At 39.8% G+C, this 24457-nt stretch overlaps 1 protein-coding gene across 1 annotated transcript; it reads left to right on the top strand.

Annotated features, from left to right (window-relative positions):
• The first annotated feature begins 17920 nt into the window (after window positions 1–17920).
• On the top strand, window positions 17921–23549 carry b3gnt7 (UDP-GlcNAc:betaGal beta-1,3-N-acetylglucosaminyltransferase 7). Its single transcript, XM_072660879.1, has 2 exons — window positions 17921–17982; window positions 21480–23549. Coding segments are annotated over exons 1-2 (1233 nt in total). The 5' UTR covers window positions 17921–17980; the 3' UTR covers window positions 22711–23549.
• The last annotated feature ends 908 nt before the right edge of the window (window positions 23550–24457 follow it).

Raw genomic sequence — 24457 nt, 5'->3', positions numbered from 1 at the left:
CTCTAGATCTGTCTCACAACACGATAAGGAACTATTAATGCTCTAGAACTGGTTAATAAAACAATAAGGCACTATTAATGCTCTAGAACTGGTTAATAACACAATAAGGCACTATTAATGCTCTAGAACTGGTTAATAACACAATAAGGCACTATTAATGCTCTAGAACTGGTTAATAAAACAATAAGGCACTATTAATGCTCTAGAACTGGTTAATAACAATAAGGCACTATTAATGCTCTAGAACAGGTTAATAACACAATAAGGCACTATTAATGCTCTAGAACAGCTTATCACAATAAGGCACTATTAATGCTCTAGAACAGGTTAATAAAACAATAAGGCACTATTAATGCTCTAGAACAGCTTATCACAATAAGGCACTATTAATGCTCTAGAACTGGTTAATAACACAATAAGACACTATTAATGCTCTAGAACAGGCTATAACACAATAAGGCACTATTAATGCTCTAGAACTGGTTAATAACGCAATAAGGCATTATTAATGCTCTAGAACTGGTTAATAACACAATAAGGCACTATTAATGCTCTAGAACAGGTTAATAAAACAATAAGGCATTATTAATGCTCTAGAACTGGTTAATAACACAATAAGACACTATTAATGCTCTAGAACAGGTTAATAAAACAATAAGGCACTATTAATGCTCTAGAACAGGGTATAACACAATAAGGCACTATTAATGCTCTAGAACAGGTTAATAACACAATAAGGCACTATTAATGCTCTAGAACAGGCTATAACACAATAAGGCATTATTAATGCTCTAGAACTGGTTAATAACACAATAAGGCATTATTAATGCTCTAGAACTGGTTAATAACACAATAAGACACTATTAATGCTCTAGAACAGGTTAATAACAATAAGGCACTATTAATGCTCTAGAACTGGTTAATAACACAATAAGGCACTATTAATGCTCTAGAACAGGTTAATAACACAATAAGGCATTATTAATGCTCTAGAACAGGCTATAACACAATAAGGCACTATTAATGCTCTAGAACAGGTTAATAACACAATAAGGCACTATAAATGCTCTAGAACAGGTTATAACACATAAAGGCACTATTAATGCTCTAGAACTGGTTATAACACATAAAGGCACTATTAATGCTCTAGAACTGGTTAATAACACAATAGAGAACGTTCACTGTTCTAGATGAACCCTTAAAACTGTCCCCTGTTCAGCACTGTTCTGGAGTGGATGGAGTTCAGCACAGGTTCCTCAGACCCACGCTGTATGTGTCCTCTCCCAGAGCGCTCAGAAAGTGTGTGTCCTGTTGTGTGACAGTCCGAGGTCTGCTGGCCTCTCCAGCTGCACATCTGCACCGGGACAGTGTGTACAATAAACACCAGCCGGCCAGGGCACAAAACTCAGGGGGCTTCATGTGTGTCAGAGTGGAAAGAGTGATTAGAAACAACATTCATTTGCTGAAGAGTCTCAGATTAGATTCTCCACGGCCAGCTTTGTGTTATTTGTTTGGGTTGAATTGGAGCCTAGATGACCGCTGTGGACCTGTGTGTTGACCTCAAATTATAAAGAAGAAATACTTATAATATGAATATAAGATAAAGTTATAATATCAGATTTATAAAGAATATCAGTGATACCTACTCAGTTATGTTGGCATAGTTGAGAATAATAGAGACAACGAACTGAAATTAATCATATTATCACAATTATATCGCTATTCTGACCCAGAACTCCCTTAATTGGTTGAAATACATTAACTAGAACACATTTCAGTAATGAACCAATCAGTCGTTTCACTAATTAGGACGATATATGAAAACTACTTGTTTTCTTAACAAGAAATTTTTTAGCTTTTACTTAAATTATTTTTGGGGGAAATAAACTGAGATCTTTGAAACTCCATTAAAACTGTTTGTAATACGTTTGGAATCACGGATATTAATGCAGGACAATATGAGGAAACGGGCAGCGCATGAGATCATGAGGCAGAGCGCAGGTGGCTGAGGCTCTGCTGCCTTTGGCTCCAACTCAGCAACTCTCTCTCTCTCTCTCTCTTACACACACACACACACACACATACACACACAGAGACACAAGAGGAAGAGGTACAATCCATATGAAAATAAATAGGCAGCATGAGAAAAGCAGAATCACTACATGGAAAAATAACTCTTATGGAAAACAGTTTGGATTTGAATGATGAAAGAAAGAAACTGGGTCACTGTGTTTATTTTCAGCAGCAGAGCTCTCCATCATCACATCACGCATCATTATCAATCCTTATCAGTATCAATAAATAAATAAATAGTATCTACCACGTATTGTTTAGTATCCACTATTAATTATTTAGTGTCTGTTCGATATCCACTATGACATGTTAAGTGTCTAACCATTCATTAATCAGTATCCACTATAATTTATTCAGTACCTACTATGAATTATTCAGTACCCACTATAATTTATTCAGTACCTACTATGAATTATTCAGTACCCACTCTAATTTATTCAGTACCCAATATAAATTATTCAGTATCTACTATCATTCATTCAGTACCTACTATGAATTATTCAGTACCCACTATGAATTATTCACTATCCACTATGAATTATTCAGTAACCACTATACTTTATTCAGTACCCACTATGAATTATTCACTATCCACTATGAATTATTTACTATCCACTATGAATTATTCAGTATCCACTTAGAATATAGTACCCACTATGAATTATTCAGTCTCCGCTATAATTTATTCAGCATCCACTATAATTTATTCAGTACCTACAATGAATTATTCAGTATCCACTATAATTTATTCAGTACCCACTATGAATTATTCAGTACCCACTATGAATTACTCAGTGTTCACTAAGAATTTAGTATCCACTATGAATTATTCAGTGTCTGCTATGAATTAAGTATCCACTATGAATTAATCAGTGTTGACTATCGACTGTTTAGTGTATGCTATGAATTGTTCAGTACCTACTGTAATTTATTCAGTACCCACTGTGAATTATTCAGTATTTTCTGAAAACTAATATTATCTTTTACAGAAGTGTGAACCCATAAGCAGACCCTTTAAAAAGTTTAAGTTTAAGAAGTGTTTTTGTTTGTTTGTTTGTTTCACTGTTTTGTGAATCCAGCCTGTGCTTTGATTTTGATTTCAGGAGTGCAGTTAGAAGTGGACGGTTGGTGTTGAAGTGGACGGAAGGGGATGTGGACAGCTCCCAGTGTCAGCGGACTCGCTAACAGTCTGTCAGCTGGTTTATCTGTAGACGGCGGTGTGCTTTACTGATAAATCTTGACGCCAAGCCACAGCCGGCTCTCCTTACCCTGTTTTCCTATACCCCTCCTGCTTCTCAGTTGCTTCAGTTCGGTTTTTATCTTCGTAGCACTTTTTCAGCAGACATCGGCTCAGTCTGACTAAAACCGTAACTGAGTCAGTTAATATGTGAATATAACGGCTATGTCCTCATACTCATAAAACATCCTCTTCTAGATTCTGCTGATCTGGTACTCATGTGGATCCATAAGCTAGTCAGCTCTGCTAGTGTATTTACTGAGGCCATGAGATTCAGATCAGCAGAGTCAAGGAGAGCAGAGAGGAAAGGAATGGTTCAGAAAAGTATTCGGACACGAGACACAGATGCACACGAGTGGGTGGAGTTTCCAGTGGGCCTGGAGATCATGTCTGGAGTGTAGTTTCATCCCTATTACAAACAAACTGCACAAATTCATCTATTTATTAGATACGTCTGTTCTACATTTCTTCAGTGTTATGTAATGCTGATTGGAATCGAAACTCATAAAAAGAAACATTTGCATGTATTGGGTGTCGTAAATGCTCCGATTCATCCCATCTAGTCCATCTGGGATGTGAGAGAGCTGTCAGTGATTTGTTTGAGGGCTTATTTATATATTTCCAGCTTTGGAAATACACCAAACAGCCTGGTACTTTATAATCTAAACAGTTTGGAAATTGAAATTCCAAGCATTTCATCTCATATCAGTGACTTTAGAGAGGCAGAAGAATACTAGTCACTAGTCTCTGTACAGTTCTGAGGCAGTTATACTGGTTCTTCTCATTGGCAGTCCTTACCATAGATGCCTTGGCATCCCAACACTGGGTATACAATTCTATAATAGACCACATTCATGTTGTTACATCCTCCACAAATTAGACTACAGCTGGGAGGCATGACAGATAACTGCAAAGCTCCTACTCTTTTTTCACCAATTACCCAACCCAGTAATCTCCCCATCACATGTAATGCTCCAGACACCAGGTAACCAACATGCTTGGAGGAAAGCACCAGGTGCCCAGCTCTGATCCACTGGCTAGGAGACGCATGTGTCGGCCAGCATCACACAGAAGTGATGTGGGGAGAGAGAGAGAGATCCTCTACCTGTCCAGAGAGAACAAAGCCAATTGTGCTCCCTCAGGCTCCGGCTGCTGATGGCAAGCAACAAGGAAATACCATTTGTACCACCTACACATTGCATCTGAGCAGCCAATGAGGTGGTATTTACAATGGGAAACTCGGATATTTACTTTTGTTTGTCTTAGAAAATGGCAAACCTTTTTGTGAATCATTTTAGGTACAACAGCTTTTTTTTTTGTAAATAGCAACAGAAGCGAAACGAATACACCACAGATCCCCATGCTTAGTGGTGCTTCTGGCAAGAACCGAACAGAGTGCCGTTGTATTTCCATCTGGTATACACAACCTCACTCAACTGAAATGAACCTGAAAGAGAACCAGCTGTAACTGACCTCAGTGCTTTTTGCGTTCACACTGTAAGTGAGCTGTAAAAGAGAATGTGAAGTTCTACCAGAAGACTCCAGAGGCAAGAGTGCAAGATGAAAAACTTGGCATAGGCCCAGTTGTGGCCCAGGCCAACATTTGAACCCTTACAGATCCTGCCGTACATGGAAGGCAGGTGTGGAGCCAGCCCCTGGGCAACCGAGCAGGACCCAACTGGTGTCGATGAAGGGGAAGTAGGTAAATGACAAACGTCAACATCTGAAATCAGCAAAGTAGGCATGTAAGTAGAGGCATCACACAGGTGGAAGCTGGTGATTGGTCAAGGTAAAGGTGATGTGGCATTACAGTCTATACTAAGGCTATATTTCTGTTTCTGAACTTTTTATAATAAACCCAAATAAACATAAAGTCAGTGGTCAGTGAGAGTGTCTACCCATAATTAACTCTATATAACATTAGAATAAACCCAAATAAACATAAAGACAGTGGTCAGTGAGAGTGTCTACCTGTAAAACTCTATATAACATTAGAATAAACCCAAATAAACATAAAGTCAGTGGTCAGTAAGAGTGTCTACCTGTAATTAACTCTAAATAACATAAGAATGAACTCAAATAAACATAAAGTCAGTGGTCAGTGAGAGTGTCTACCTGTAAAACTCTATATAACATTAGAATAAACCCCAATAATCATAAAGTCAGTGGTCAGTGAGAGTGTCTACCTGTAATTAACTCTATATAACATTAGAATAAACCCAAATAAACATAAAGTCAGTGGTCAGTGTGAGTGTCTACCTGTAATTAACTCTATATAACATTAGAATAAACCCAAATAAACATAAAGACAGTGGTCAGTGAGTGTCTAACCGTAAAACTCTATATAACATTAGAATAAACCCAAATAATCATAAAGTCAGTGGTCAGTGAGAGTGTCTACCTGTAACTAACTCTATATAACATTAGAATAAATCCAAATAAACATAAAGTCAGTGGTCAGTAAGAGTGTTTACCTGTAATTAACTCTAAATAACATAAGAATGAACTCAAATAAACATAAAGTCAGTGGTCAGTGAGAGTGTCTACCTGTAAAACTCTATATAACATTAGAATGAACTCAAATAAACATAAAGTCAGTGGTCAGTGAGTGTGTCTACCTGTAAAACTCTAAATAACATTAGAATAAACCCAAATAAACATAAAGTCAGTGGTCAGTAAGAGTGTCTACCTGTAAAACTCTATATAACATTAGAATAAACCCAAATAAACATTAAGTCAGTGGTCAGTAAGAGTGTCTACCTGTAATTAATTCTAAATAACATAAGAATGAACTCAAATAAACATAACGTCAGTGGTCAGTGAGAGTGTCTACCTGTAATTAACTCTATATAACATTAGAATAAACCCAAATAAACATTAAGTCAGTGGTCAGTAAGAGTGTCTACCTGTAATTAACTCTAAATAACATAAGAATGAACTCAAATAAACATAAAGTCAGTGGTCAGTGTGAGTGTCTACCTGTAAAACTCTATATAATATTAGAATAAACCCCAATAATCATAAAGTCAGTGGTCAGTGAGAGTGTCTACCTGTAATTAACTCTATATAACATTAGAATAAACCCAAATAAACATAAAGTCAGTGGTCAGTGTGAGTGTCTACCTGTAATTAACTCTATATAACATTAGAATAAACCCAAATAAACATAAAGACAGTGGTCAGTGAGTGTCTAACCGTAAAACTCTATATAACATTAGAATAAACCCAAATAATCATAAAGTCAGTGGTCAGTGAGAGTGTCTACCTGTAATTAACTCTATATAACATTAGAATAAATCCAAATAAACATAAAGTCAGTGGTCAGTAAGAGTGTTTACCTTTAATTAACTCTAAATAACATAAGAATGAACTCAAATAAACATAAAGTCAGTGGTCAGTGAGTGTGTCTACCTGTAAAACTCTATATAACATTAGAATAAACCCAAATAAACATAAAGTCAGTGGTCAGTAAGAGTGTCTACCTGTAATTAACTCTAAATAACATTAGAATAAACCCAAATAAACATAAAGTCAGTGGTCAGTAAGAGTGTCTACCTGTAATTAACTCTAAATAACATAAGAATGAACTCAAATAAACATAACGTCAGTGGTCAGTGAGACTACATAAACTAGTACTACATGCTGTCATGCTTGCTTGCTGTAGCCTGTAGTGTTTATCGTGGTTAGGACACACACTTGTCCGGCAGCGCTTATCACACTCAGCCTGCCTCTGGCCTACGTTTCACACAGGAAGAAGATAAGTGTATATTTGACCTTTGGATCAATTCAAAAGTGTTCAGCGTGGGTTGCTTTCCTGTGGTCCTTCCTGAGCAGTCTCAGGCTGACGCAAGCATAGGTAGCACACACACACACACACACACACTCTCTCTCTTACTCACAGTAATGGATAAAAGGATATTTATACATGCCAAAGCTAACATCACTCTTACAATTAAAAGTGCTTCAAAGGGTTCTTTGAAGAAGAGAAGAGCCACTTTTAGCTTCACTTAGAACCATGTTCCATGTTTGTATTAGAGATGAGTAAGAGTGAAGAACCTTTACACTGGTTCTCTTCACTGGCTTCCTGTAGCTGCTGCCTGCATCAGATTCAAAACCTTAACGCTGGCCTACAAAGCCAAGACTGGACCAGCCAGCCCCTCCGTACTTGATGGCAGTGGTCACAAGCTGATCTGCACCAAGAGCCCTTCCAGCTTCAAGTACGGCTCGGCTCAACCCACCATCCCTTAAGATCCATGGAGGACAAGCGTCCAGGCTTTTTTCTGTCCTGCACCGAAGTGGTGGAACGAACTTCCCCTGGGTGTCTAGGCAGAATGCTTTCAGTTTCACAGTGAGACTTGCTGTTACTCACAACTCATTTACATTTACGGCATTTAGCTGACGCTCTTATCCAGAGCAACTTACAAGGTTACCCGTATTACAGAGGAGGGCCAATGTAGTGTTAGGAGTCTTGCCCATGGACTCTTATTGGTGTAGCACAGCACAGTCACCCAGACCAGGAATCAAACCCCAGTCTCCCACATGGTGGGATAACTCACTGGCCAGTAGTGGTGTTATCTGTTGCGCCACACCAACCGCTCACTGGACCGGGAGAGCCCATCAATCCTGGTAAGAGACAGCTGTCCCAGTAAACCACAGAGCTGGACCTGCAGTTCCACCCAGCTGACTCTCACCAGAAAAGGGGGAAACCCGTCCCTTATATCTTTAACAAAATGAAGAATTATGGGTGGGCGAGGGCGGTGACAACTTCATAGTCTTCCACTATCACTTGTTTATTCCAGTGGTTTTGCAAACCACATCCTCATGAAAACAAGTTACATAATTAATTACATAAACGTAAGTTTGCAGTCTAACATAACCCGCAACTTAAAACAGTTATTCAGCATATTGCTGATACATTATGACCAGCAAGCATACCTTTAATATAAGGTAAACATGGGCGTATTATATCCTTATATTCGGATATGTAGACCAAATTAGCGTGGTTCCGCAGTGCACCTGCACCACTTAATAACGTCTTTCATAGTACAAACACCTTTGCAGCCTATCCAAAGGGGTAGGCCCCTTCCTAGTGGTTACATCCCATAACCAAACAGTGAGTTGCCCATATGATACAGTGTGTACTAATTGGATGGAGTGTATCCTAAGGCGGCGCAGGGCGGAAATCATTCTTATTAAATTGTCCGAACAGCAGAGTTGCTCACTGTCTTCAAACCCAGACTGAAGACCCTCAAGCTCAAAGAACCATTCGAAGCACCTTGTGTAGGAGTGTAGGCCTTCTGGGAAAACTACTAAAGTTTAAAGTGATGGAGTGACCCCAGCGAATCAATGCTCTTCAGAGTGTCCTGTACAGTAAAGTCCAGCTCTAAAAGCTTTAAGATTTTCCCACATCCTGACACAGGAACAAGTCTCATGATAATTTGCATTATTGACATTCTCGATGCACAGCCAGAGATGACTAACCAACCCTTTTAGAAGTAAACAGTGAAGGCTGGTATACTGTGGTATACTTTTCAAGTCTATTTTTGAGGCTTGTCACTCGCCGCATACCAGCAGCTACTAGGCAGAAACCGCACTAAGTGCAGTATTCTTGCTAAATGTTCAATCCAGGCCAATAAATATATCACAACACACCTAAACCGAAACAGATGAAGCTCCTGGAGCTAAAAGTAAGTATTTATTTAATTATATTCCACAACAATAAGCAGTTTGTCGCCTGATTCTGTGAATAAATCAGCTAGCTAGCTAACAAAAACAATACACGCAGGTAGCAATAAGGTCTATATAGCTAATTTAAAAAAGCTGTGCTCAGATTTAGCCTTACGTAAAGTTCACTTGAGCAATACACAACCAATAAAGAGAGGTGTAGCTCATTTTCCCATGAAAGCAAACAGAAACCACAGCACCTCAAGCCGTGTGTTTCAGGTCCGGTGTGAAATATCAAGCGTAGCGGTGTGAAATGGACCTAAAAATAGCACATGCATATATTTACACAACACCATAATCAAGAAGAGACAACAGGGTTGCCAGTTTCAGAAAAACTAAACGACAGAATGTAAAGAATCCTGTTGCTGTCAGAACATGACTCATACAGGAGAATAAAAAACAACTTGTTTTTAATCCACAACTGGAAGGTTGTTTTGGAGCATTTTCATTGGTCTGTTCATCATCACATGTTGACTCAACAGAAAAGAAAGCTGGCACTTTTAAATGATGTGAAAAAAATAAAAAATGGACGTACAAGATTTTGTTCTGGCGGCGAGTTTGTAAATGCTCACTATTTGCACATTAAATGTACTACAGGCAAACTGACAGGTCCACTTTACCTGCATTTCGACTCGATGCTTGTTCAGATTAAAGCAGCATTATGTAAGAATATGTATTTTCTGCTCCTGGCACCCCCTAGAGGTGGGTAGTGCAATTCACTTTTACACCATAGCTGTAAACACAAATCCTGCTATGAGCTCTCCTGTATGGATTGCTGTACACATGCATTTGTTGACAAGCTGATAGATACTGAACCGGCCTCTGAAAGGTAAAGAAGCATGTGGACTGAGGCGGTACAGTGATATCACAGGACTTAATTCAGAGTTCTTGCGAGCGTTGTGTTCCCTGCTTCACCAGTGATACAGTCAGTGGAGCATTAACATGATTTTGAAGCTGCTATTTTATGTGGAAATGCTACATAGTTTAGCTTTAATACATGAATTTTATTGGAACTTAATTTCCCATGTTAATTTTAAGGTAAAAACACTGTAATTTGCCTGAGTCCCGGGAACATCCCGGATTTTAAGAGTAAACAGGATTCAAGGCAATGATGTGTTGTAACGCAGTGTGGTGTGTCTTACTGTCCAGTGTCCAGAAGGTTAAACAGGGACTCAGCTGTCCCATGTATGTGTGTGTGTATGTCTGTGTATGTGTGTGTGTGTGTTTGTTTAAAGCACACCAGGCCCACTGGATGGTGAAGGTGTTTATACACAGCTGAGCATTCAGATGTGCGTCAATCCATCAGCGCAACATCTCAGCTGGACTGGAGATAAACACACTCCCTGCAGAGATCTCCTGATTCAGCATCGATCAACTCCTAGATGCCACAGCGATTGCAGGTGACATCGAAGTCTGGCTGTATTGTTTTTTAAAAACAGCTTTTTGATTGGCTGTATGGTTTCCACATAGCAACCACTTAAATTCAGTCAGTCTGATTGGCTCAAAGCTGTGTTAAGAAAGTGTACACCTTGCTTTTGTCAACACTATAGTAACCACCTGGGGTATCATAGCAAAAACCCTGGGATACTGTACCAACCACCAAAAAATACCCTAGCAGCCACCTTACAATGGCCTGGTCGATCCACTGATACCCCAGCAATGATCTCCAAACCATAGCCACCACATTTAGTTGTAGAAACCACCCAGGATAACAGAGCATCAAACCGTACACAATGACCTCCAATACCATAGCAAACACATAGCAACACCCTTAAAATCATCTGGGATAACAGCCACAGCCTCTGTCTAGCCACATTCTGAAATAAAAAACCCTATAGCACACATTACAGAACCATCTACCACCCACCCTGGATACTTAGCAAAACCTTGGATACCACTTAATCACTTAATGACACAGCAACCACCTAGCAATACACTAGCAAAACCTTGATTACCTTAGGAATTGATTTACAACACCCTAGCAGCCACCTATCAATACCCTAACACCGTAGCAATACTCTAGCACAGTCTGGCATACCTTAGCAATTGATTTACAACACCCTAGAAGCCATCTAGCGATACACTAGCAAAACATTGCAAAACCTTGGATACTTTCAGAATTGATTTGCACCACCCTAGCAGTACTCTAGCAAAGCCTGAAATACCTTAGCAATTGCTGAACAACACCCAGGCAACCACTTAGTGCTACTCTAGCAAAACGTAGCAAAACAAATGGGATACCTTAGCGATCGCTTAACAATATCCTAGCAAACACCTAGCAATACTCTAGCAAAACCTTGAACACCTAAGCAATTGCTGAACAACACCCTAGCAACCACCTAGCAATACTGTAGCAAAACCTTGAATACCTTAGGAATTGATTTACAACACCCTAGCAGCCACCTAGCGATACACTAGCAAAACCTTGAATACCTTAGGAATTGATTTACAACACCCTAGCAGCCACCTAGCGATACACTAGCAAAACCTTGGAAACCACAGCAATCATTTAATGACACTCTAGCAACCACCGAGCAATATGCTAGCAAAACCTTGAATACCTTAGGAATTGATTTACAACACCCTAGCAGTACTCTAGCAAAGCCTGAAATACCTTAACAATTGCTGAACAACACCCTGGCAACCACCTAGCGCTACTCTAGCAAAACGTAGCAAAATAAATGGGATACCTTAGCGATCGCTTAACAATACCCTAGCAACCACCTAGCAATACTCTAGCAAAACCTTAAACACCTAAGCAATTGCTGAACAACACCCTAGCAACCACCTAGCAATACTGTAGCAAAACCTTAAACACCTAAGCAATTGCTGAATAACACCCTAGCAACCACCTAGCACTACTCTACTCTGCCATACATTGTAGAGCCAACCCCCTGGGCAGCCGGGTGTGACCAACCTGGTGGTGGGGGGGGGGAAGAAACGTAACGTCAGCAGATTGTGAAATCAGCAGAATCGGAGTGTGAGTAGAGGTCTTTTACATGCAGGTGAAAGCTGCTGACTGGCTGAGGAAAAGGTGACTCCTGGTAGAACTGCTGCCAGAGCTTTCTTTTTCCTGTAAATCGTGTCATCCTGTATCAAATATTGAAATAATGGGGCACAACAACTCGTGACTTACTCACGAAGGTAAATTCTACCCCAAGCAGCACCACGGGCCAGAGGCAGAAGCTATTACTGAACTAAAACCGGCCTCCGTCTGCCAATCTGTTAATTCCTTAACTATCCGGAAATTTTGCAACCCAGAAAACAAGTCCAGCTACATTCCCTATTACCTGGAACACTTTCCACCACGCATGCATTTCCTCGTTCTGTTTGATCGGTAGTGACCGGCCAAATGACCTCAGATGTTGACCTGCTCAAGGAAGTGTGGGGAAAAATCTTAAAGGAGCTGTTTGGTGAAACAGTGGCGTAACGTAAAAGATCTTACAGACCCCAGTTTAAAATATAATAAGAAGAATTTGCTTACATACAAAAATGACATTATTAACATAGTAAAAGCTTGTTTCCTTGATGTTATTGAGTCTAAATCTGCGCCTGAGTCTGAATCACCACTGACTAAATAAGCTTACACTGATTCCAGAGGACGCTCACCATGCAACTGCTGTGAATTTTGATTTAATACACATATTTTTGATATTACTGTCATTAGTTTTGTTTTGTTTTAATGAACTCATTTGGTTTAGATATTACGTGGAAGGTTGAAAAGGCTGTTAGTACAGACAAGACAACCATATTCACCAGTAAGGTCGGACACAGATAGAATTCGGCCTCCGCCTTTAACCCATCCATGCAGTGAACAGACACCCTAACCGCTGAGCCACCACTGCCCCAGTGCTCGAATTATTATTATGAGCTGAATTATGAAAAAGACTAATGGGTGTAGCCTGCATCTGGGGTGCTGATTGCCTCCCTTGCACCTTATTTATACCACTGAAGTGAAAAATCACCCACCCCACACTGTAAATGTAGTTCCTCCATTGCCATCAAGAGCAAACCCTTTTTTAATGAACAGCATCAAGCGTAGAGGGATCTTTGAATTTTAGTCTATTCAAACTAGCTGAGGTTATTCATGAGTAAATAATGAAGCACTTTTGGAAGTCGCTCTGGATAAGAGCATCTGCTAAACGCTGTAAATGTAAATGTGATGCCCATAGAGTCACAGTAAACAGCCCATCACTGCGTAGTGCAGCAGAAACATGAGGAAGACGTTCAGGGGCGATGCGACTGCGGTGATTAGCATTGTTCCATGCGTCTGTTCGTGTGTAGAGATAACAGTGAGGCATACAGTGTCAGAAACCCGAAGAGCAAGTCTATTAGAGGTCACTGAACACCTCCACAGGCCTTACGAAGACCGTGTGACCACTGCTGTGGTGCTGACTGGTGGGGTATGATGAGCTTCCATTGCTTGTTAGCTACGTCAGCCTCGAGGCTCCAGTGTAAAACTAAAGAAGCAAACTAACTTCAGACAGCAAATGTGTGTTTTGAGTGTGTGTGTGTGTGTGTGTGTGTGAGGGAGGGGGGGGGTGCTGACTTTTAAAGGCCTGTGCTGTTTTGTGAATGTGTGTGTGTGTGTGTGTTTTGGGGAAATCTGGTCCACGCTGAGGCTAAAAACATGCACTGATCTCGGGGGGGAAGGGGAACACTGCCCCATAAAGCAGGATGCACATGGTCGGAGGAGGATGGCTAGAGTGCGTCAGGAAATGGAGGGAGAAGGAAGGGAAGAAGGGCTTTTGGAACACAGATGAAGACTAAAGATTGAATAATTCCTGTTTTTCAGCGCTTTTCTTTTCCAGACTGTTCTGAAGCTCGGGAGACTTCCTGCCCAGGCTTAGTCAGCGGGTCCTTGTGTTTACACTCATCATTCCACACCTGAATCCGAGCTGAATCATTAAAAACTTGAAAAGTTGCTTGAAAGCACTGTAAATGCTGCTGTAGCATTCTCTTTTATTCTTGATTTACAGTTTTTATGTGTTTTGAAGGACCGGATCGATTCAGTACTTCTTTCAATATATGTTTTTTTATTTATTTATTATTACTTTTGAGCTTTATTCCTCATTTGAAATCTGGTATTTGTCTTCATGTAAATCTGAAAATAACCAACAATGTTTTTAGAATTATTTTTAGAATTTTGGGATTTTCAATTGTTTTTTTATTATATATTTTCTAATATTTCTTTATTTAATTTTGAATTTTCAGAATTAAAAACATTTTTTTAGACGGCTAAAAACTTTCTGCTGCATTTCTGGGTAAATATTCCAGTGTAAGTGAATGTGTGACTGTCCAGGTTAAGGCCTTTGTCCAGAAAGGTCAGCTGTGCTTTGACTCTGATCTCTGCCACTGAAGCTCATTTTTATGTACATCAGATCTGCTCATCAAAAGGCTTTTACACATCTCTGTGGAGCTATGAAGGTCGAGTGCATGCTGTCAAAGAAGCAGAAAAGAGACCCACCACCAAATACTCAGAATTCTAAAATTCAGGTCTGCTAATATCATTTAGAGTGGAAACTCTGGATAATTCTTGGATATCTATAATAATAAACATATCATAAAAAGTCATATCAGAATATTATGTCCAACCTTGAGTTAGAATGAACTCGGCCCATTACATCAGCTCCACTCATCATGTTGGAGCTCTTTGGCTATGTTCAGACCTCCGGCCCAAATCTAAATTATGAAATCTGATGGTAAAAAAATAATCATTATAATTAATTTCCTGTGTAAAAGTGAAAAGACACAAGTTCCAGTCCTGCAATTGTGAGAGGCGAGACCTTTTCAGTGATGTCACCACACAGCCTGGTTAGACTGTTCCATCTGTGTGACCAATAGACTACCAAGAAGAAGTTTCATTGGACAGTCCTACCGAGGATCCGCCCTACCGAGGCTGCAGCCTTGGCTTTGGAACGCAGCTAGTGAGTTCATTTCAGCCAGTGCGGCCTTTTAGTGGTGTGATACCAGGTTGCCCTTTGGTTCTTTAGACCCTTCAAATGTTCTTCATATGCACACATCTCAGTTACATACACGGTTCTTTATGGAATCAAACATAGCATCACTCAAACACCACTTGAAGCTCCTTTCTTTTCAATTGCATTTACATTAAAGGCCTTTAGCAGACGCTCTTCTCCAGAGTGACTTCCAAAAGTTCTTTACTGTTTATAAAAAAAACAAAAACCCTTAGCTAAATTGTATCTAGGACCCTAAAGATCCCTCTAGGCCTAGATGCTACTAAACACAGAAGTCAGCATGAAGACCGGTGGGCCAGAAGTTTTATTTCAAACTTCTATAACCAGGAGAAGAAGCTGATTCAGAAGCTGAAAGCTGATTTTTTAGTGTAAGTAACAGTAAACAGCAAGACTGTCCAACAATGCTCCCTTCATCGAGAGCAAACCGTGACCTCTGTCTGCTTTTACTGTGCCCCGGTGCAGGATATAAAGTAGCTGCTCAATATTCAAAGCATAATAAAATAGCTCCTCTTCTCTAGAAGACGAATGTGATAAGGGTTATAGAGTTGCTCTGCCAGTATTTACAAACAGTAATGTGAGACAGATTAAAACAATGGACTTTGGCCTTTTCCGCAAGGTTAGGACTGTAGCCTATGGACAAAGAGTCAGTGTAGCCTCTGCTGGATCACTGCATGGCTTACATACTAAGCTCACCATGCCCGGGTTAGCGGGCATTCTCACTTCCACATCCCTTGCTACTCTTCTGCTGTAACGTTGCCTCACAAGAGTATAAGTGAGGTCAAGTACTGATCCCTTGGGGGATGTGGAGGTAGCATTGATGAGCAGAACCCCTCAAGCATTGTCCGTTCAGTGTATGTAAATGATGTCACAGTCCTAAACGGGCTGCTTTTACACTTTATGGATTAGGCAGTGAGCAGCTCTGAAATGTTAGCAGATCATCACCTGTTGTGATGGATTTCGTCCTTCTAATGTATCATCAGAGGACCCGTGACAGTGGGTTCTTTCATTAAGTGCATTACAGCCCTGCATTATGTGGCCGTAAGGATCCAGGAATTAGAAACAGTGTGGTTAAGCCTGAGCAGGGAGCGGAAATGACCACCACACTAAAGCCCAGATAACACAATACGGTCATACCGTAAATACCATAAATACGCATAAATACACATACCATAAATCTGACATATGGCCATAACTGCACCTATATCCTATAAAATATGGCATTGGCAGTTCTGAATAGTACATGACAGGTGGCATTAGGAACCCACTGATATGGAAATGGCAGCAGTGGCTATTGATGACACGGATGTGGGTTCGATACCTGGGCTCGGCAAGCTGCCACTGTTGGGTTCTTGAGCAAGGCCTCCTTCACCCTCTCTGCTCTCTGGGTGCTGGAGTTGGCTGCCCACCTCTCTGGGTGTGTGTGTTTGTGTGCTCACTGCCCCTAGTTCACTAGTGTGTGTGTGTGTGTGTTCACTACCAAAGATGGGTCAAATATGGAGGACAGATTTCGCTGTGCATACTTTTACAAACACACTCGTATACCCAGCTCTGTCTTTAATTCATATTCGGCTTCATTTCAGTGGTTGAGAAAACGTAATTTATGAAGGAACACCTTCACACTGACTGATCTGTCATGACGTCTGAGTGTTTAGGTTTGTTTGGACATCCCTGTTTCAGCATTTCCGTTTGACAATAGCGGTTGTAAACTTTCGTACAGCTCTAATAACCCACACCTATTCTTTTTTTTTGTTTGTTTTTTTGACGTACGGTTTGGTTAGGGTGGAGCGAGGGGGAGACATATTATGTCATATGACGCCATTCTTTCCGTGCTTTCGCTGATGGCCTTGTTTGAAGTAAAGCAAATAATTAAATAAATAAAAATGCAGATGAAGATCAGTAAGAACTGAGGCGTTAGGTAGTATCTCTCCAGGGCCTCGGGTAAAACACGACAGGATTTTACACAGGTTTAGTGTTTTTTATGCAACATTCTTAAAAACATACATTTAGGATTCATTGAGATACTGATTTATTCCATATTTTCTATATCTATTATATGATGTGCTGCTGTCTATCTGTAATTTCAGGTCTGTTCTAACCGGCACTGCCAGGCAGCTATTTACACATAATTTGCATAATGTGTTTACTCAGAACTGCCCTACTACATCATCTTTATATATATATATATATATATATATATATATATATATATATATATATATATATATATAATACATAATATATTATTTATATACATAATATTATATATATAATATTATATATATATAATATTATATAATATATGTATAATATATTATGTATATAATTTATGTATGTAACTGGGGAATGACATGTACATAGGTACAGGTAAAACAACAACAACAAAACATTTAAAAAGCAAAAAACAAACAAACAAAGTTGTGCATGGTAATATTATATATATATATATATATATATATATATATATATATATATATATATATTATACTGTTTTAGAATTATCCATCTCATGGTACATTCTAGTCCAATGAATCTGTGGTCGAATTTCTGCTCCCACACACCCTTATCCATCTCCTCAGCTCTTTCACCGACCTGTCAGGAGCTCAGGAGCTCAGGAACTCAGGTCAGGAGAAGGAAGGCATGGGAATGAGCGGCAGTTCTAACAGATAATGTGGGAATTTGCTTTTTCCTAACTTCATAGACGCCTGGGACATTTTCTCAAGGCTAGGAAATTTGAAAAAAATGCTTGTACTGCACTCTGAGTTTCTCAGATCAGATGGTGGATAATGCTGTGCTCCTTTAAGAAGTTGTGGGAGGTGTGGCCTATGTAACTACCCCCCCTCCCCACTGTGGGCAGGGCATCTGACCCTATAAGGCTTCAGACACCCTGTTGCCCACTGCCCTCAGAAACAGAGACAGAGAGAGAGGAATAGAGCAGCAGAGCAGCTCTGAGCCAACAGCACGCCTCAAAATGTGAGTACAGCAGCTTTAGTTCTCTGTTCAGATGAACACTCCTGACTCTGCGCTGATGACTAGAGAGAAGCTGCTTCTCCGGCTTCTCATGGCCTTGATGTGTTTTTAAACTATGTTAGTAAATGTAGGAACTTTATAGTTTAGACTGGACAGATCAGCACTCATTTAATATAAACTCAGGCTTGGTGCTTTTTCACTGAAAAAAAAAACTATAGATTTCCAGAAGCTTATTTATTAATGTTATGATATTTGGCCGTTCATTGTAAATTTCTGTGTTTATGTAGGATCTGTTCTGTGCCTAAAATAGGGGGATATTTAATCTGTAGTATTAAAGTATTAAAGATAAGCTTTGTAATATGTGTTTAACAATATCACACACACACACACACACACACACACACACACACACACACATATATATATATATACAAACATTTCAATAGCTGATAAATGCAATAGAAAATCTACAGTGTGGGCGTGTCAGACCCACGATGGCTGTCAGTAGTGAATCGCTGGCAACGCAAACAATCTGTAACTTCATTGGCAGCGGTGGGCAGCACGGCCAGTGATGATGGTAGAGATGGCACACGCAGCGGGCAAGATCTCTTTCAGTCCTACATATTTCAGCCCCCTGACTCTTATTTTGAAGAAAAAGTTGTATGTAATATGTTTATGTTTATTTTACTGAATATAAAATAAAGGTTTATTTTGTTACTGTTTTATAATATACGTATTATATTATTTTACACACAAACACTATATATATATGTGTGTGTGTAAAAGTTTGTACACCTCTCAATGTTTTTGTTGATTGATTTGTTGACAAATTCTCTAATATAATGAATTTTACTGAATACAAAATAAAAGTTTATTTTGTTTCTATTTTATATTATATATATATATATATATATATATATATATATATATATATATATATATACATATATATATACATACCTAATCCTAAAAGTCCCAGGTTTAGGTGTTGGGTTACATTCAGTAGACATTCATTTACATTTAACTTAGAGTTCAATTGCAATGTCAGGTGAGCTTCGGCGAGGTGTAATCCTGCTTTGTTTATGGGCAAAGCTGGTGGTTAACATCTTGCCAGACTCTATGTACATACCTCGCTATCAGCTTACCTGCATCTATATATTTCCTTTCAGAGAATAAACCTCTGTTACCTACCTTATCTGGAAATATCAAATGGTAAAGAGAGGGAGGGGGGGGGGGGGGTCATAAATAAACCTATTTTATTACACTCTGTATATTGTACACACTGTAAATTCTGTCCCTAAAAGAACGTTTACTCGCCTTTTCTAAGTAAGCTGTCGATTATTAAGTGAAGTAAGGCACACATTCTGTGGTTCAGGGTCAGTTGTTAATATTTTGAAGTCACGTTTGCTGGTGATTTGCTGTTTAGCTAAAAATAAATTTTGGAAAACTGAAATGATTAAACAGCCTTTGACCTTCCGGCGGGCCGAAAGTGTTCTTACAAACCCCTGTGACCAGAGAATCGCCCCATAGGCTTGTACAGAAGTCCCTGCAGATACTGAGTCACACACCTTAATGTGTAATAAGCCTTTCTGTGTTAAGTGTTAAAGTCTAAAGCATCTAAAATCATATTTTTAGACACTTTATTATACATTATTATTATAACATGTACGCATGTGTTCATAGTTTCTTATATATTCTTTATAGGCAGCTTTTCGAAATCAGAGGAAACGTCCCATTCACCGACAGAAATAAACAGCACCAGTAGTTCCACTGCAACTAAAGTAACAAAAACTCTAAAAATCTGATCATAAAAACTCAATATTTGTCAGAATTTGACTGATTTGAGTAAATCTGGGCTTTTTTACAGCATGTGCCCGACGCACCCTCATCCAAAATTTGACCAAGAAAAAAAAGCAGTGCAGTTCATTGTATTTATGTTAGATCTGCGTAATTAAGATGTCCAGCTGTTGCACTCGTCAGCTGCGTTGGAGCCAATACGGCAGGGCAGGTAACCAGTGATTAAAAAAGGAGACGTGCACACAAGGGAGGGTAACCAAGGGGGAGTGATGGCATACACAGGGGGTCAGTAAAACAGGTAAAACCATGTGCAAATTGCTGACGTCAGGAGCCAGCTGACTTACTGGACTTCTCCTCAGTTACACTCATTTGTTTAATAAAATAAACGAGAGAGAACCGTTAAACCTAATGACCGCAGGTTTGTTGTTTTTCTTTATGTAGGAATTTCCATAATTACACTGGATTATTATATAGTATTATTATTATATAGTTCACTTGTCCTTCATGGTACTAGCTATGCTAAACTGCCCCTACATGCCATCCTTGCCATTGAAGAACCACTCTTGGTTCCACAAAGTAATGGTTCCATGTTTGTAATAGAGATGAAGAACCCTGGCAATTGGTTCTTGGACCAGTTTAATGGTTCTTCACCCTTGATTGAAGCACATTTCCTTTTTTACGAGTGTAGGTGTGAGTGGAAGTGAATGGGGGAGTGTGGGACCCTGTAGGGGACTGGTGCAGTGTACACAGGGTATTCCTGCCCTGCACCCAGTCATTCCGGATAGGCTCCAGACCCACCAAAAGCCTGACCAAGGAAAAATAGACAAGAAGATTAAATCCAAGTCCCTTAATGCTGAGTATCAGCCTATAATCAGACATTCTGGACTGATTGATTTAGTTTAGTCAAGGCTTTTCTTAAAATGACTGTTTTATAGTGTTTAATATCTTAATCCAGTCTGACTCTCCTCCCTGACCAATCAGCTCCCAGCTCCTTTACAACACTGCAGTCTAATCACTTCCTCTGTGTGTGTTGATCGCTTGGTCTACTGGTGTGTAATAACTGGTTTATAGTGGGTGGATGTGCTGTGTGTGATTTGGGTTTCTGTAGCACGTGTATGTTAGCATTAGCGTTAGCCTCCACGCGATCCTGAATGTGCTCTTCAGTGTCGGTGTAAAAACAGAGAAAGGCGAGCAGTTGTCCGGTTCTCCCGCTGGTAAAACAGAGCATTTTAATAGTAGTTTTATAAAGGTTTAGATATTATGGTCTGTTTTTATGTTTCACTGTAAAAATAGCCCCACACTACAGACTCTCTGCTCTTTTATTTACCTTCTGAGAATGTCCGCACTGCTGCTGAATGGACAGTGTGTCCATTATTGGCGCCTTAGGGTCACCTGGTCCATACCTGGTCCATTAAAATATGCCTGGATAAGCTAAAATAAGCTAGAAAGAGATAAATGCACTAATTCAATCCATACTGGAGTTGTAATTTAATACATACTGGAATGACTGACTTTCCATTTGGAGAGCAATGAGAGAGTTTTGAAGAGTGTATCTCATTATCAATAAGTGATCCTACATACAATATTTATGAAGTGAGGTACTGTAATCAGGCAGAGCTCATTGGAAACAAAATATGCCTCTTTTAGACCCTCTAGATGAGTTACTTCCTGTTGTTAATGATTCCTTTGCTCCTTTCCTTCAGGATGACCACCAGGGACCGCTGGAGAGTGTACAAGACGGTGTGTCTGATGTTTCTCTTAGCCGTGGTGACTCTGACCGTATTCCAGAGAGGCACAGTCCCGTCCGTAGACCAGTTCCAGACCACCGAGCACCACCCTCAGATGGAGGCCCTGTCGGAGCGAGAACGGCCAAAGAAGGTGTTTTACTCGACTCCCGCCCATTTCTGGAAACAGGAACAACCCAGAGTGGAGGCTAGCACAGAGGAAACTCTAGTCACGTTGGACAAAGGGGCAAAAACCTGGGACATCAAATCGTCCAACTGCAGCGCCAACCTGAACTTCACTTCTGCTGACTGGTTCGACAGCTTGGAGGTCAATTTCAAGCAGTTCCTGCTCTACAGGCACTGCCGATACTTCCCGATGCTGATCAACCACCCGGAAAAGTGCTCGGGCGACGTCCACCTGCTGATGGTCATCAAATCGGTCATCTCCCAACACGACCGAAGGGAGGTGATCAGGCAGACGTGGGGCAAGGAGCAGGTGATTAATGGCAAGCGGATCAAGACCCTCTTTCTTTTGGGCACATCGTCTGTCGAATCGGAGAGGGCCAACCACCAGAAGCTTCTGGAATATGAAGATTACATCTACGGGGACATCCTGCAGTGGGACTTCATCGACAGCTTCTTCAACCTGACCCTGAAGGAGACCCACTTTCTGAAATGGTTCACTACGTACTGCGGGAACGTCCGCTACATCTTCAAGGGCGACGATGACGTCTTCGTCAGCGTGCAGAACATTCTGGAGTACCTGGATGGCAGCGCGGATGTGAAGAACCTGTTTGCTGGAGACGTTCTCTTTAAGGCCAAACCCATCCGGAGGAAGGAGAACAAGTACTACATTCCACAAGCCTTGTATAATAAGACCTACTACCCACCCTACGCTGGCGGAGGTGGGTTCTTGATGGACGGCCCGCTAGCCCGAAAACTCTACTTGGCCTCCGAGACTCTGGAGTTGTACCCGATCGATGATGTTTTCCTTGGGATGTGCCTGGAGGTTCTCCAGGTTACACCCATCAAACACAACGCCTTTAAGACTTTCGGGCTGGTGAAGAATAAAAGCAGCAAGCTGAACAAGGAGCCGTGCTTCTTTAGGAGCATGATAGTGGTACATAAACTTCTCCCTCAGGACCTGATGGCCATGTGGAGGCTGGTGAACAGTGACCTGGTTTGTGCCCAGAAGCTAGACCTGCTATAGCGCCAGGCAGGGCGAATGGCAATGGGAGGTAAAGAAGGAGAACTTCGGAGAACTTTCTAACTTTTGAGTCACGCTCAAATCCACGTACTCCTGTTTTGAGGAGATTTTCTTTCTTGAGGAGAATTTTAACTTATGTTTTATGGGGACGCAAATGGGGACGAACTGGGCCAAATATGCTGAGAGTTATTTATGGGCATGTTTTAGTGAACTGAAAAGGACATTTTGCTGCTGATGCAAAATTAGCAGCAATGTGACTGCTGCTAATTCGAATGTATAAAAAAGGAACAAGACATGTTGTCTCTTACAAAAACAAGTGTCTCTACCTCACTGATGTAGTTCAGAAGCCGTATTTACAACTTTGACGTGCATTTCAGAAGTATCCACTGCCTGCGATCCACTGTCGGTTAATATTAATAATCAGTTGAAAGGATGAATGCACCCAGTTAGTCTCGTCTGAGCCTGAGCGTGGTCTTCTAACGGCATGTTTTCCAACTGTAAATATATATATATATAAAAAAGAAACACATGAATGAAGGACTAATTATACGACCTGTATCTATGTTGATTTGAATGTGATGATACTTGAGAATCTGGTAGAGGTTGTACTTTAAAAGCTGTGAAACATAAACCTGCTGGTACACATCAATAAAACTCAATGAATGTCCCCTGTTGCGTCAGGGAGAAGGGTTTCGGGTGTATGATGTATTTAATGCTCCTTCAAAATCCGCACCTTCTTAATCTAAATCGTTTAGGGTGAAAATGACTTGAAATTACTGAAACTATCGAAATTGACAAGAATGTGGAAAGTGATATTTGTAAATAAAGGTTTCCAAAAATCACCCTGGTGTGTTTTCTCTCTCTCTCCGATGGCTTTTGACACTTTGGTGTTGTACTTTTCACAGTGGAGCAAACTGCAACACCCACTAACAGCAGAAGGTCTGTACGCACAGACAAGACAAGCTTGAGGATTGAGAAGGCTTAAAAAAGTTACGTTGCTGAACTTTTTGAACTATTTCTTTTATTCCACATTCATTTTAGTTCTACGCTGCAAAATGTGATATCTTTACTAGTGTAATCGTCTTAAATCCAGTCTAAATATATAATATTTCTCATTTTGAGATTGCTATAAGACATTTATAAGATTATTTCACTTATTTTTATACATTTTTGAGTCAGTTTATCTACTGAAAGTAGCTTCATTCATTGGTATTTTGCTTATTTTAAATAATAATACTAATGCCAAAGACAAGCACAATGTCAGTCTGCCAGTGGACTAAAACACTTTCATTGGATCAAATGAAACCTTAAAACATGTAAAAATGAAATAATCTAATTATATTTTTACAACACTGCTGAAATTAGAAATATTAGATAGAAAAGAGGACACTGGAGACATTGTGGATGTTGTGGCCAATGGGATTCAAGTAGGCCTAAGCTGTAGGACCATAGGAAATATCTAGAAAATGATTCAGCTATGATAATGTACATTAATACATAGACATTCACTCATTTACCAAAATAGCCTTAATAGCCTATATGGCCATATCAGCTCCTTTAATTTTAAAGTGAGTGTTATTATTAACTAATTAACATTATTATTATTGTTGCTATTATTTTTTTTATTCCAATGTAAAATAAAAAAGAATATAATAATCAATAAAATTAAAAGTCAGATAAGATCAAACTAGAGCTGGGCAATATGACGATATTTTATCATATCGTGATTAATTTTGTTATCGTGATGGAC

Source organism: Salminus brasiliensis, chromosome 17 (genome assembly GCF_030463535.1).
Source record: "Salminus brasiliensis chromosome 17, fSalBra1.hap2, whole genome shotgun sequence".
Taxonomy (NCBI): domain Eukaryota; kingdom Metazoa; phylum Chordata; class Actinopteri; order Characiformes; family Bryconidae; genus Salminus; species Salminus brasiliensis.
This window is presented reverse-complemented; position numbering and strand designations above follow the sequence as displayed.